General features: G+C 36.7%; 1 protein-coding gene across 3 annotated transcripts in view; it reads right to left on the bottom strand.

Annotated features, from left to right (window-relative positions):
* Positions 1–2283: 2283 nt before the first annotated feature.
* Positions 2284–15914, bottom strand: part of BMPR1A (bone morphogenetic protein receptor type 1A) — a 160480-nt gene continuing 146849 nt past the window's right edge. For all 3 annotated transcript variants that reach the window (XM_037049381.1, XM_037049380.1, XM_037049382.1), the window contains 5 exons: positions 11848–12040; positions 10104–10401; positions 7931–8106; positions 6649–6779; positions 2284–6561 (listed from right to left, as the gene is read on the bottom strand). In XM_037049381.1, the coding sequence (XP_036905276.1) occupies positions 6436–6561; positions 6649–6779; positions 7931–8106; positions 10104–10401; positions 11848–12040 (924 nt within the window). In that variant the 3' untranslated portion in view covers positions 2284–6435. The remainder of the gene's footprint in view (positions 6562–6648; positions 6780–7930; positions 8107–10103; positions 10402–11847; positions 12041–15914) is intronic.

Here is a 15914-nt window from a genome sequence, read left to right as displayed (position 1 = left end):
ATATGGAAGTCTGACAACAACATACCGTTCAGCCAGACCAATAAGAGGGGCGGAGCCAGCGCCTGGTGGAGTGGTGTTGCTCAGGAAAACTCAGCCAGACCAACCCAGACATGCTGGCAGCGGTTGGCAGATCCCAGGCATGGGGTTGCGACGGGAAGACCCACTGAGGGTGCAAGGCGGCAGGCTGACTGCAGTCCCACATTCATGCACAGATAAACCAGGTGAAAGAGCGAGCAGTGAGACAGACCTGGCAGGCCCCAGCGGCGGGAAGCAGCAGAGGGGACTGCCATTGCCCTTCTTTGACCCAGCCCCCAAATACAGCATCACAACCCGGACACTGGGTTGCCCCGCCTTGGTGAACACCTAGGGCTCTGCCCCTCATATGTAACAGGCACCAAGAGAGCAAAACATTATGGCTCAAGAAGAATGCAAAGCCCAAGAGCCAATAACTCTAAGTGACCAAGAAATAGCCAGCCTATCAGATGCACAGCTCAAAACACTGGTGATCAGGATCCTCACAGAACTGGTTGATTTTAATCACAAATTAGAGGAATAAATGAAGGCTAAACTAATTGAAATGAAGGGAGATGTCCAGGAAACCAATAGTGATGGAAAGGAAACTGGGACTCAAATCAATGGAATGGACCAGAAGGAAGAAAAAAATGACCAAACAGAAAAGAATGAAGAAACAAGAACTCAAAAAAATGAGGAGAGGCTTAGGAACCTTCAGGACATCTTTAAACGTTCCAACAAACAAATTATAGGGGTACTAGAAGGGGAAGAGGAACAGCCATGAATGGAAAACTTATTTGAACAACTAATAAAGGAGAACTTCCCCAGCCTGGCAAAGGAAATAGAATTCCAGGAAATCCAGGAAGCTCAGAGAGTCCCAAAGAAGTTGGACCCAAGGAGGAACACACCAAGGCACATCATAATTACATTAGCCAAGATTCAAGAGAAGGAGAGAATTCTAGAAGCAGCAAGCGATAAGGGGACAGTCACCTACAAAAAAGCTCCCACCAGACTGTCAGCTGATTTCTCAAAAGAAACCTTACAGGGAAGAAGGGGCTGGAAAGAAGTATTCCAAGTCATGAAATCCAAAGACCTACATCCAAGATTGCTCTATCCAGCAAAGCTTTCATTTAGAATGGAAGGACAGATAAAGTGCTTCTCAGATAAGATCAAATTCAAGGAGTTCATCATCACCAAGCCCTTATTATATGAAATGTTAAAGGGACTCATCTAAGAAAAAGAAGATGAAAAATATGAGCAGTGAAAGGACAGCAAACTCACAGTTATTAAGAACCACACCCAAAACAAAAGCAAAGTAAGAGGACACCTAGATCAGGAGCAGAACCATAGACATGAAGATCACATGGAGAGTTAGCAACAGGGGAGTGGGAGGAGAAGGGGGGAGAAGGTACAGAGAATAAGTAGCCTAGATGGTAGGTAGAAAATAGACAGGGGGAGGGCAAGAATGGTATGGGAAATATAGAATCTAAAGAACTTGAGACACATAGACATAAACTAAAGGGGGGATGGTGGGGGAGGGGGTGGTGCAGGGTGGAGGGGAATGAAGAGGGGGAAATAGGACAACTGTAATGGCATAATCAATAAAATATATTTCAAAAAATAAAAATAAAAATGAGAAAAGGGGAAAAAAAGGAAAGATATTACTAGTCACACTGAATGAATTTACAGACAACTGAAAACAGCTCTGCTAGGTGACCAGAATAATGGAACTTTTTCAGAATAGAAGGGAATGGTACTTTGTTTCCCTGAAGTTTGAGCTTTTAAAAAAGCATTTGCTAGTGTGGCAATAATACCCTAAGTTCAGACAGATTCCACTACTCTCTCCAAGTAACACTGCTAGTAGGAGTGTAAATGAGAAACCCTGTGGGCAGCAGTATTTATTAAGAACTTTAGTTTTTTTCCATCTTTAATATCTTTTAAAAATTCTTATCTACTAAGCCCATTTTTAGAAAGGTAGCCTAAGAAAGTAAATACTTAAAAGACTTATGTATAATGATGTTCAATGCATTGGATGTATTTTCTAAAACAATGGAAAATTACCCAAATACTTAATTGGGAATTATAAAATAAAACATTCCATCTTCTTGACGGAGTATTACTTAGTCAATTGTGTAAAAAAAGTTATGCTTTCAATAGCTACATAGTGACATGCTATGGTCCCAATATCGTGAAAAAAATGTGCAGCAGAAAAAATAGAAAGAAACATTCCATGTAAATAGTGGTAACATCTGGCAATAGAATTTTGAATAATTTTATTTGATTTTTTATTCTCTATGTTTTCCAAAATTTCTGCAAGAAGTACACATTTTTAGAACTGGAAAAGAATTTTCTAAAGAAAACCCACCTTTATCACAATAGGTTTATGACTTCTCTGTCTACACGAAGGGAAGAGGCCTGTGGTTGTATGGTCACTCACTGCCCCATGCTAACGGGTCTCAGGGAGCTGACATGCACACCTCTGGGACATATGTACACTAACTCACTGTTTATAAAATCTTACCAGACACGTATTCTGATACACAATACTGTCCGAGTATCACAAAACACATCACTAAAGTATACTAAAATAAGGTTATTTACTTAGAAAATGATACATTGATTGTAATCTATATATAGAACAAAGCAATTAATGGTAAACTTAATAAGGCACCTTTTAAACCAGATGCTGTACAAAATACATTTAAGTGTGTTACATATCAAAGATGAATCTATATTTTTGGTGTTTTACAACTGCATAATAAAACTGCTTAACCCTTCTTTCAATGTCTATGTACAACTCCCCTAAGTAAGCTACAACGGTATTTTCATTTTATACAATATATACTACATTTTAGTTTTTAAATGGGCAAGGACAACAGTCAGTAAAAGAGCTCAAATAATTCCACTGAAAGCACAGTACAGAGCATGATCTAAAATTACAATAGATTTAGTCATTGCAAAAGCAGTATTCACATACTTTCCTTATGGGACGATCATTACGTGGCTTCGCTGGATGCCCTGGGTTTCATTTGGTTAATTTTATTTGGTTAGTTGTCTGCAGTTTTCACCATGACTCTCTCAACAGCACTGAGGCAAGAAGATTAACTGCAAATAAAAATCTGATCCAAGCAAATAAATATTACCCGTTTAGACAAAATGAGGGCTGCAACAATCTTTTTTTAAAAAAATCATTTAGTATTTCTTTTGTTTAAGATACATTTCAAGACAACATGTATGAAAACAAATGACTTCATTTATAAAATCTTCCCTGGAATAAATGATTTAATATTAAATTTGATCTTGGGCCAACTTAGAAATACATGGTTCTTTTTGTTTTAAGATTTTATTTATTTATTTTTATAGAGAGGGAAAGGGAGGGAGAAAGAAATCAATGTAAGAGAAAAACACCGATAGGTTGTTTCTTGTATGCACCCCAACTGGAGACCAAAACTGCAACCCAGGCACCTTCCCTGACCGGGAATCAAACCAATGACCTTTCACTTTGCCAGGAGCTATACTGGTCAGGGTGAGATGCATGATTCTTTAAAAACTGTACTGCATTTTGTTTTAAACAGAAGCAAAAAATCTGGGGGAAGAAAGGTACTATTTCTTTTCTTTGAATAATAAATCTGGTATATTCTAGGAAAATAATTTTTAAAACCTGTAAAGTCACTTTCTAAGTTTACAAATACTTCTGGATGTTGACAAGGCAACATGATATGTTGATAGAAATATCTTTTGTGAAAACATATCCAGAAAATTAGATACAAATTTTATAAGAAAACACATGGAAAGCTTAAAATAAATACATTGAAGCCAAATCTAATGTGGCTTTAATTCTAGAGATATTTATCAGCAGAATTTTCTTTGAGGATTAACTTTTATTATATTCTAGTACCTTTGGTATTTTATTTTTGTTTTAATTATTTAAAGGGATGACAGACAGAAGCCCAGTTTCAAAATGCTATGCTGTGAAAACAAATAACAGTTTCTAGGATTTTACAAATTTATTAATTATGGTATCACATAATACTTCCTTCTTCTTTAAATATTTCACTTACTGATAAACTTAGAAATTTAGGAGTAAAAGTAAGATGGACAGAAGAAAAGTTTCATGCAACAGTTTTTTAGACTTTAGAATTTCAAATATGTCATCATTTGCTTTCTTAAAAACATGTTATGTCAGAAAATATACTGAACAAGTCTCTAACATTAATTCTTGGTATCAATTTTAATAGGTCAATTTCATTTAAAAAATCATTACGAAGGTCTTGTACTTACATACCACCTGTAATGTTTTGCTTTCACATACTATTTCAACATTTCTAAGGAGAGCGCTTGCCTTTTCTACTTTTCTTTATTAAGATGACAAATGACTCTGAGGATTTATAGTTTATCAAGTAAAAAATAAATCAAGGTTAACCTTAACCTCAGCCTAAGTATATCTGAGCTCCTAAGTGTTCTTAAGTCACACAGCAATTTGATTAAAGTATCTATAAATCCCACTATAAGAGACTGAGAAAACACTCCGAAGAGCAAGTTATTGGGTACTAAGAATATGTAAATTTACTTAACTTGATGCATGTTCCAAACTTAGATGAAAATTGTTAAATTTAGTCAACATTGTTAAAGCAAGGTTTAAATTCATCAAATTTGATATACTGACAAATATATTAGAGTTTCATCCTTTAGTGCCAAATTTTTGGTGATGAATAGATTCATGCTCTAATTCCCCCCTTTAAAGTGTTTTGACCATATTATGACACATCCACATCTATTTTATGCTATTTTCAAACAAAACTATCTCACTTTCTGCGCCCATGAGTTGTTCTTTCAGAATAAGACATTAGTATTTAAAAGGCATTACAGAAGTATAAAAAGTTTAAGTAAATCAGAATTATTCCTTCAAATAACAAGACATCCATAACATATGTAGCATTTTCTTAAAAAACAACAATATGGGATAAGTATAGGTGCTGACTAGATATTAAGTGTTCTCTGTCTTCATAAGTTATGGAACAGAAATCATGAACCCCAAATTTCAAATGACTTAAGTGTCTCTAGCAGTTGTTGACAACTTTTTACCAGTTCTGAAAGAGAAATATCTAATTTGAGGATCCTATCATAAAGAAAAATTGAGATGACAGTATCTTAATGAAACTCTGTGCCTGAAGTTAACAAACTCTTAGGCTTGATATACTACTTTGAATGCATTAGTTCTAAAAATGCATATGTGATTCTACTTTATAACATTTTCTTCTGATGATCTTTTATTTTTCCCCCTTCAAGGATGAGTGTGAGGTCCACATGAGCTGGCTTCTACGGTATGAATGTATGCACATATATAAAGTATGGCTGTAAAAGGAGCAGATGTTTTGCAAATAAAGCATATTACACACAAAATATAAATAACTTCCCTTTTAAAAGTTACTGATAATAAAGAATACAGAACATGGTTATAGGCACTTAACATTGCTATGAAATGCAGTAATTAGCAATTCACTTCAATAAGAAGTGTTTTCTTTACAAGCTTCTTGGCATTGGAAGTCCCAACTCAGGATAGGATGCTATGACAAAAACAGTAATTCCAAAAAAAAAGAAAAGAAAAAGAAAAAGAAAGACAAAAGAAAAGATGTTGGTGGGAAAAAAACAGTTGAAATTTCCAGGCACTTTAAACTTTTTTTTGGCCTTTGTATCAGCTTTTATGTTAAAACCAAAATTGGTGGAAAAGCTAGCTCACTATTAAGGTAAATGGCTTTTTAGGCGATTGGCGAATCTTGGGCAGGACATGCATTTTTATAGCACAAAACCAAGAACCACTAATATCTTCCTGTGTATTCATAAATTACATTTCCTTCTGATTCAAATGGCACCAGAGACATTCTGGTGTGCGCGTGTGTGTACATACACACCGTTATCGAGGCATGACAAACTATCAAAGCAGTATCCCAAACAGATTATAATCCATAGGCTGTTTACAAAGATAAAATACAAACAGATTAAATTTTCTCAGGTAGAAGGCAAGTGTATTATTTCTCCATCTCTGCTGAATTCATTTATCTTCTTTAGGCTTTCACAGAAAGCACCATTTTATGAACAGGTAATTCAGTACCCAGAGTTTGACTGGAGACATTAATCAGTATTGAAGTCTTGATGCAATTCATAAAAACCCAATTTAAAAAAGGCATCAAAAACCACATTTGAAGTACAGTTGTCCATATATAAAGAATAAAGTTTTTAGAAGTTCCCAGCTTATATTCTACAGAGTACTGAAAGGTTTAATATTAGCAGCCTGTGAAGGTGTAGTGAGGAGGAAAGAGTCTGAGAACCAAGTTAACCTCCTTATTCTACTCTAATTCCACCCATTCCTTGGGTGAAAACAGTTCTTGTGGTCTAGAATTTCTCCTCATGATCACTTAACTGTCAAATCTTTACATCTTGGGATTCAACCATCTTGGCAAGTGTCTTCTTGATTCTCAGAGCTGTAAGTCTGGAGGCTGGATTGTGGGCCCAGCATTCTGACATTAGCTTCAAAACTGCTCGTAGACACTGAAAAGTAAACAGAATGTTATGAGCAGGTACATGTCTTTGGCAACACTCACCAATCACTTCCTCAGAGGACTACGTTCCACTTACTTCATCACTGTTCCATCGATTAGACACAACTGGCCGCAAACGTTTGACACACACAACCTCACGCATATCTTCGTATGATGGATCACTGGGGACCATGTTGTAATATGGTAATTGGTACTCTTCTACTATCCCTGTAGGGAGAAAACATAGTGAGCACAAAAATGGTGGCTGGACAAAATATATCAATCTATTAAGCATCTCTTACTAAACATGGAACTAAAGTTGATTTCTATATAAAAAAGTTATAAAGTGGAAGGTTCACTTTTAATAGTAAATGTACATTGTTCTCTTTTTTTTCTGTCTAATTATTCCCCCTATGTCTATCAGGATCCTCATCACAGCTGAGGACATACCAATACCGCGCCCCCCCCCCAAGAAAAAGCAGCAACATGAAACACCCACCCTAAATTTTAATTATTTATTTATATAATTGTTTCTATTAATAAATGCAGTAGAAAGACAGCATGATGTCAAAAAGAGAAAACAGAGCAAACCTGAGATAGTTATCCTTAAAAAGGCCTGTTTGCAAGGCTGGTCTCTGGGAACTTGCCTGGTAAATAGCTCCCTAGGCTGATGTAAAGCTTTCCCTACATGATTACAATGGCTCACTGTGCCTAGACTATTTGTGTAAACAATACACTTTGTGCCGAACACCTGCTTTCTAAGAGTTTGGAATTCTGGTATTGGGGCAGAGGGTGCCCACATGACCAGCCTCCAATAAAATCTTTACTTCCCTGGATGACAACATTTCACACATTGTCACATGTTGGAGGAATTAAGAATTCTGTGAGACTTCACTGAAAGGGGACTTTGGAATCTTTTCAAAGGAAAAGATTTTTTCCCCCTGTGATTTTGCTTTGTATTTTTTCACTGTAATAAATTTTAGCTGTGAAGACAACTATATACTAAGTCCTGTGAGTCTTTCTACTGAACTCACAGAACCTGGAGTGGTCTAGGGCAGTGGTCCCCAATCTTTTTGGCCCCAAGGACCCGTTTCATGGGACACAATTTTTTCAAGGATGGGGGTAGGGGAACAGAGCTCAGGCTCTCACCAGCCTGTCACCTCCTGCTGTGGATGAGGGTGTGGTGGAGACCGGAGGGGTAGCTCAGGCCAGTGAAGCTTCAATCGCAGCCTAGTTCCTAACAGCCTAGTCTGCAGCCCATGGGGTTTGGGACCTCTTATCTAGGGGATACTTGATATCAAAATTATATAATAGGAGCTATTATTTTCTGAAAGATGAGGATACAAACATAACCAGAAACACACTCCGTAAACTCCTACCTCCTGTGATACAACGACGGGCCATTTCCCAAATGATTAGGCCAAAGCTGTAGATGTCTGCCATTATGTAAGGCTGGAAATGGTTTTTATTCAGGCTTTCATCCAGCACTTCAGGAGCCATGTACCGTTTGGTACCCACCCTGGTATTCAAGGGGACGTCAACTTCATTTGTATCACTGAAACAGAAGACAGACAACGTCCAGGTTGATGGTTAAGAACAAAATAGTTTTTCTTCCATTTTTGTAAAATCAGTCTGTCTCTCTACACACAAACACAAATAATAGAAATAAATTACTTACAGTCTCCACATTCTTTTAACAGAAATCTCTGGAGCCAGGTGTATTTTAAACTTAGCATCTTTCAGATTAAAAAATACCGTTTAAATATATGCTACATATTATATAATTTCCCCAGCAGAGTCTAGTGTAGTATTCTTTTTCTTTCAAAAGATTTTACTTATTTATTTTCAGAGAGAGGAGAAGGGAGGGAGAAGGAGAGGGAAAGAAACATCAGTGTGTGGTTACCTCTCACGCAACCTCAACTGCGGACCTGGTCCCACAACCCAGGCATGTGCCCTGTCTGGGAATCAAACCAGCAGCCCTTTGGTTCGCAGGTCAGCACTCAATCAACTGAGCCACACCAGCCAGGGAAAGAGTAGTACACTTAGTCAAACTTACTACCATGTCTGCACTCAAAACTAAGTATGAATATCTATATCAAGTTGGTTAAAGACAGATAACTTGCAAGGGTCCAGGTCAGGTTTTGTCACCAAATTTGGTGTCTCAAAAAAAAAAAAATGACAGTACTGAATATAAAAAAACATGGTAGATAATTACGTCCCAGAACAAGTGAATGTGAAAATAAACTGAGAAGAGTTACTTGCTTTTACCATTCTCATGTGATATATTTAATAGGATTACATTTTCTTCTCTATGGGTCCAACAAACTCAGTTCGTTGTAAGTAATGTTTACATAATCATACTGACAATCAGTAATGAATTATGTTTATAGGTTTTTTAATTGGTGGAGTAAATTTTAGGGTTGGAAGACAAAAATGCTTTTGCTGCTTGGGTCCCCCAGTCTGGCAGGTTCCAGAAACTACTCTGAAGCACAGATTAATATACTTTATATTTTATTATATGGCATCTGATGAATATTTGAATCAGTTAACAATGTACCAATTAAAACAACCAAGGAAGAAGATTTAATTTTTAGATGTTTGTTTTATTATGGACTAGTACTTTCATCTTATGGCTTGAAATTCTGAAATGTGAAATGGCTGCTGTATTTTAGAGTTATAGCAACTTTAGAGTGGCTTCTACAGTTTCTAAAAAACATTATAATTCTAATTGTTTAAAACTAGTAACAAGGTATCAAGTAGCGATGGAGAAACGACATATTTATTTATTTATTTTTATTTTATTTTATTTATTTACCTTTAGAGGGGAAGAGAGGGAGAGGAGGAGAGAAGGAGAGAAATATCAATGTATGGTTGCCTCCCGTGAGTCCCCTGCTGGGAACTGGCCTGCAACCCAGGCATGTGCCCTGACTGGGAATCGAACCTCGATACTCTGGTTCACAGGCCCACGCTCAATCCACTGAGCTACGCCAGCCAGGGCAAGAAATGACATATTTATATCATGGATGGGAGTGTAAATGATGCACGCTCTCTAAACGGATAATTTGCAATATACCTCAATTATTATGTACATACCCTTTACCTACTCTAAGGAATCCATCATGAAGAATTACTTGTGTACATGCTCAATGATAAATATATATTGATAAAATACAATGTTCATGAGAGCATTTTTTAAAAAATAGAGATAAACCACAGGCAATGTTAATGCCAATGAATTGGGTCATGAAATATATTTTAGTACATTTATATTTTGGAAAACAGCAAAAACACTATTAAAAAAATGAAGCAGATCTACATAAAGTGAAACAGAAGGATGTCTAAGACAATGAAAACAGAAAATAAAAAATCATGTAATGCAATTTTTGTAAACAAAATCCACCAAAACAAACCAATTAAGACAAAATTCTCAATTACATATTTATACTACATAGGCACAAACACATTCTTGTAATTCCACTGTCCTGAAGACAAATATGCAAACATCTTTTGGAGATTAATATAATTTCAAACAGTAGGCAAAGAACCACTTACCTATTGAATTTAACAGCAAGGCCTAGGTCAGCAATACAACAACTTCCATTTTTCTTAATGAGGATGTTTTTGCTCTTTAGGTCTCGATGGGCAATGGCAGGCTTTCCTTGGGTGCCATAAATTTCTGTGTGGAGATGGCACAGACCACAGGCAGCTGAATAAGCCAACTTGAGGAGGGCTCTGGTATCTAGTGTAGCACATTTCAGGAAATCATAGAGAGATCCATTTTCATGGTAATCAGTGATCAAATAGAGTTGAGTCCAGGAACCTGTACCTTTAATGTCTGCTGCTATAAAACCTGTTCAATTAATAAATTTAAAAGGTTATCAGAAATGACTACAAAGAATAATAAATGCTCACTCTGGAACAAGAGAATAATTCAAGTATCATGCACAGAAAATAAACAATAAATTTGCCTCACAAAATCTAATGAACCTCTTCCCAAGATTTCTGCCATTTACACATATAACTCTGTACTTCAGCAATAAATTTAAAATACTATTAATGGTCATCATGAAAGTAATAATAATGTGGCTAAGAAAGTCACATATAATAACCTGGGGGAATATTACCATCTACATAAAAACTATAAAGAAGGAATGTGGAAAAAGACTCTCAATATCAAATGAAAAGTGGACACATTACAATAAAGTTAAAAATGTTCAACTAGCCAGCCAATTCCATTTACCCATCAATGCCTCCTCATATCTGCCTTTTTGGTCTGGCCCCTGCTTTTCTCCTCCTCTACCCCTTCAGAAAAAAGTCAGTAAAAGTGCTGGGTTGAATAGCGGCCCCCCACCTCCCAAATTCATATCCATCTGGTCCTTGTAAATGTTAACTTATTTGGAAACAGGGTCTTTGTAGATGTAATAAAATTCAGATGAGGTCAGTCATACTAGATTAGGGTGAGTGGTATCCTTGTAAAAGGGAAATCTGGACAGAGACACACAGGGGAAGCCATGTGACAGAGCTGGAGATAGAGGTGTTGTCTCCCAGCTGAGGAACGTCACAGATGGCTGGCAATCACCAGAAACCCAAAAGAGGTAAGGAGGAGTCGTCTCTTTAGAGCCTTCAGAAAGCATGGCCCTGTTGACAACCTGATGTTCAACTTCAAGACTCCAAAATGCAAAGAAAATAAATTTGTTTTACTTTACTCAGCTTGTGGTAATTTGTTATAATAGTCTTAGGAAATTAATATAACTGCCTACTATACTCTTGGTAATGTACTATGCACTGTCTACATTAAAGGGAAGAGAAATAGCAGCTGAAGAGAGAAACTGGGAAAGCTAAATGAATTTACACACCCTGCTAAGATCATGCCCAAATTATTTTGCAAGTGTGAAAATGAGGTTGTGAGGTGAGGAGAGGGAGAGACCTACTAAGCATAGAACATTAAGCAACATCATATTGTGGTGGTGGTTTAGCTTACAAAAGGCAAAAAAGGTATATAGTTACCCTAGAAAGTTGCTTAAATTACCTACAGAACACTTGAGTTTTTTGTTACTATATGAGTAAGTACAATAAACTGGCATTACTTTTGAAACTCACTGCAATTTCCTCAGTAGGGTAGTAAATAAAGTGGTTGCTTGGCATTTAGGACTCTGTTGTATTACAACTGGGTTCCCTTTAGCCCAATATACACAACTGAATTCACTTATGTTTTCAGAGACCATGTGGTGGGCTTCCACCCAAACTACAAACCTTGTCAGAATATGAAATAGACTGAAATCAAATGTGTACCCACCAAGTATGTTTTCATGGCGCATCAGCACAGTTTGGTAGATTTCCGTTTCTCGAAACCAGCTAGCTTCTTCAGTAGTAAAGAACACTTTGACTGCCACTTTCTCACCACGCCATTTACCCATCCACACTTCTCCATATCGACCTTTACCAACTTGTCGAACCATCTGAATCTGTTTGGCAATAGTTCGCTGAACCTTGATTATAAAAACAAACAGAAAATCATTTTGGGTTCTTGATGAAAAAAACCTATTAAGATTGAGAAAGTGGTCTAATAGTCCATCCCATCAAAAAGGATGGAATGTATAAGGCTTGTCCAGAAAGTATCCAGCCATGTACTATGAAAGAGGCACATTTATTGAAGATACAAGAAACACTGTACATAGGATAATGATGCCTCAGTCCTCTTCAAAGTAGGCACCTCGGTACCTCACAGTTTTTCCTCAACTACTATTGGCCGCTCCATTGTATTTTACTGAATCTCACTGATGGTCTGAAATCTATTCCCTTTCAAAGATGGTTATAGTTTTGGGAAAACCCTTAAGTCGCAGGGTGCCAAATCTGGGCTGCAGAGGGGCTGAGTCACCTGGGTGATCTGATGTTTTGCCAAAAAAGAAAACTCTGCATGAGACAAAATGCATTAAGTGGGCACATTGTCGTGATGAAGCTGCCAACCCCCAGTGCCCACAGCTGTGGTTTTCTGAATCATTTAATGAGTTTCCGTGGAGGGCTATTCAAGCTTAATGCAAAATTTGATGCAGATTTGTTACTCTACTCGCTCAGTCATTTTGAATGCAACAGCCACACAGTACACATGCTCACTCAACGTCTACTGCCCCTTATTGGCTAGTAAAGTGAAGATGCCATTGTTCACACATGCCCATCTAGTCCACTCTCCTTGGTTGCCAGGTCACACTGATGTCACACGAATTGTTCTTGTTATATTAATAATGGCCGGACTTTTTCTGGACAGACACCATATAACCAACTCCAATCTTAAAAATTAAAATGTATTTAAATAAGATGAGACAACATATAGTACATTCTGAAACCACAAATTAACAGGTTAGTCAATATGGCATACTGCTTGCAAAAATGTTCTATATGATTCCCCTCACTGTATACACAGCTTTGGGCTGTCTCCTTTATAGACTCTGGGCTTGGCCACATGACTTGCTTTGGGTAACAGAACAAGAGAAAATATGATGCAGTGAAGACTTGAAAAGTGTGCACTAGAGCTTGCCTTATCTTGCTGTTCTGGGGAGTTCTGTGATCAATGAACAGTACCATGGTAACCAGTGGCCATGTGCACAAAATATACCATTTAGCTCTAGCTGAAAAAGTCCAGAAAAATACTGCCCAGTAGACCCACAGAATCATGAGAAATAGTATTTGTTGCTTCAAGCCACTAAGCTTTGGGATGGTTTATTGTGCAGTAAAATCTAAACAACAGTTACAAATCTTCAATTCAGTCTGTAAGATCCTACATGGTCTGGCCCCTGCCTACCTCTCCAGCCTCATCATTCACAATAGCCACACCAGCTTCACTCCTTCCATTTCAACGTTTAGAATTAACTCAAGCTCATTCCTTTTTTAGAGTCTTTGTTTCATGCAGTTTCATTTACTCTCAAGTGTTGTTTCTTTTGTTCAACATTTTCATGTGCACATATACTTCTCAACTACTGCATTTAGCACAATTATAATTTTATTGGGTTGGCCAAAAAGTTCATTAAGCTTTTTCCATAAGATGGCTCTAATAATACTTAGTTGTTTTTAACTTCATTCGAAACAATTTTGTTAGAATGTATTGTGACAGCTGTCATATCAAAATGTGCATTTAAAAATATATCAAAACTGGTGAATTTTTGTATAGCCATTTTCATACTGAAGAGGGAAGAAAAAACATTTTTGGCATATTATGCTTTATTACTTCAAGAAAGGTAAAAATGCAACTGAAACACACACAGAAAAAGATTTGTGCAGTGTACAGAAAAGGTGCCGTGACTGACTGAACGTGTCAAAAGTAGTTTGAAAAACTTTATACTGGAAAGTTCCCTCCTTCCTCTTTAAAGTTAATCCCCACCATACCACCACTCTGGCATCACCGATGTGTTTTTATCCTTAGGGTTTTACCCTTCTAGAACATCACATAAACGGGAACATATAGTATGTATAGATTTTTGTATCTCTGTTCTCTCACTTAGCATAAAGCGCTTTCAGATTCATCTATGTTGCTGCATGTATCAGTAGTTTGTTCCTTTTTGCTGACAAGTTGTATTTTCCTCTATGAATGTACCACTACTAATTTATCCACTTACTAATTGATGAACTTTTGCACTGTTTACAATTTATATTTATTATGAAGAAAGTTAATCTATAAACATTCACATTCAGGTTTGGACATGTTTGCAGTGTAGCTCTTCCATACTTAGCAGAAGGACTGCTTCACTATATAGAAAGCAAGTGCCTAAGTTTTCAGTCAACTGTCAAACTATTATTGCCCAAAATGGTTGTATTATTTTGCATCTCAATCAGTAGTGTATGAAACTGCCAGTTGACATCCTCAGTCTTAGCCATACTAGTGGATGTGTAGCAGTATCTTATTGTGTTAGTCTGCATATCCCCAATGAGGCTGAGTATCTTTTCAGATGCTTATTTGCCATTCTTACATCTTTTCTGGCGAAGTGTCTATTCAATTCTTTTGTCCATTTAAAAAATGAACTCTTTGTCTTATTACTGAGTTGTAGAAGTCCTTTATATAGTTTGCAACACAAATTCTTTTTTTAAAAAAGATTTTATTTATTTTTAGAGAGAGGGGAAAGGAAAAAGAAAGAGAGAGAGAGAAACATTGATGTGTGAGACATACATTGATTGGCTGCCTCTTGCACACCCCCAACTGGGGACCTGGCCAGCAACCCAGGCATGTGCCCCGACTGGGAACTGAACCAGTAACCTATTGGTTCACAGGCTGGCACTCAATCCACTGAGCCACACCAGCCAGGGCTACAATGCAGATTCTTTATCAGATCTCCTTTGCTAGTTTGTGACTTGCTTTTTCATTTTCTAAACAGTGTCTTCTAAGTAGGAAAAGCCTTACATTTTGAGAAAGCCCAATTTATCACTTTTAAAAATGATTCATACCTTTTGTGATCTAAGAAATCGGTGCTCAACCCAAGGTCATGATGATTTTCTAAAACATTTTCTGTAAAAGGTTTCATACTTTTAATTTTTCTATGTAGGCCGATGATGCATTTCAAGATAATTTTATATACGGAGTGAAGTAAGAGTTGAGATTCTCTTTCCAGCAAACAGATGCCCAATTTTTTCTGTACCACGTTTTATAGACTGTCTTTATCCTATTAAATTACTCAGGCACCCAAATCAATTGATCATTTATGTGCATATCCATTTTCAGACTCTATTATGTTCCTGATACACATATTTATCCTTGTGCCAGCAGCACACTGATTACTGTAGTTTTACACTATGAAGTCTAAAATCAGGTGGTGAGTCCTCTGTGTTCTTCTTTTTCAAAATTGTTTTGGTTCTTTGGATCCTTTGTATTTCCTTATGAATGTCAGAATCAACACCTCAATTTCTACAAAACTTTGCTGTGATCTTGATTTGCACTGAATTGAAACTATAAGTCACTTCTAGGGAAACTGGTATCTTAATACTGAGTTCTCTAATTCACAACCAGGATATAATTTCCCACTTATCTAGGGCTGTATTAATTTGTTTTGACAACGTTTTCCAATTTTCAGTGTACAGGTCTTACATAATTTTGGTAGGCTTACTGCAAAATATTTAATTTTTTGATGCTATTTCAAGCGTTACAACTTTTAAAATTTTAATTCCAAATTGTTTTCTTGCCAGTGTACATAAATCCAATGATTTCTGTGCAATGACTTTATGTTCTGCAATCCTGATAAACTCATTTATTGGATGTCATAGCTTTACAGTATAATTTTTGAGATTTTGTATACAATGCTATATCATGTACTTTCTGTATCATTTTATGCATATAGATAATCATGTTATCTGCATATAAAGACAATTTTACTTTACCTT

This window comes from Sturnira hondurensis, unplaced genomic scaffold (assembly GCF_014824575.4).
Source record: "Sturnira hondurensis isolate 20B ecotype Veracruz unplaced genomic scaffold, ASM1482457v3 Scaffold0006496, whole genome shotgun sequence".
Lineage (NCBI taxonomy): Eukaryota > Metazoa > Chordata > Mammalia > Chiroptera > Phyllostomidae > Sturnira > Sturnira hondurensis.
The sequence above is the reverse complement of the archived record's forward strand: the minus strand, read 5'-3'. Positions and strand labels throughout refer to the sequence as shown.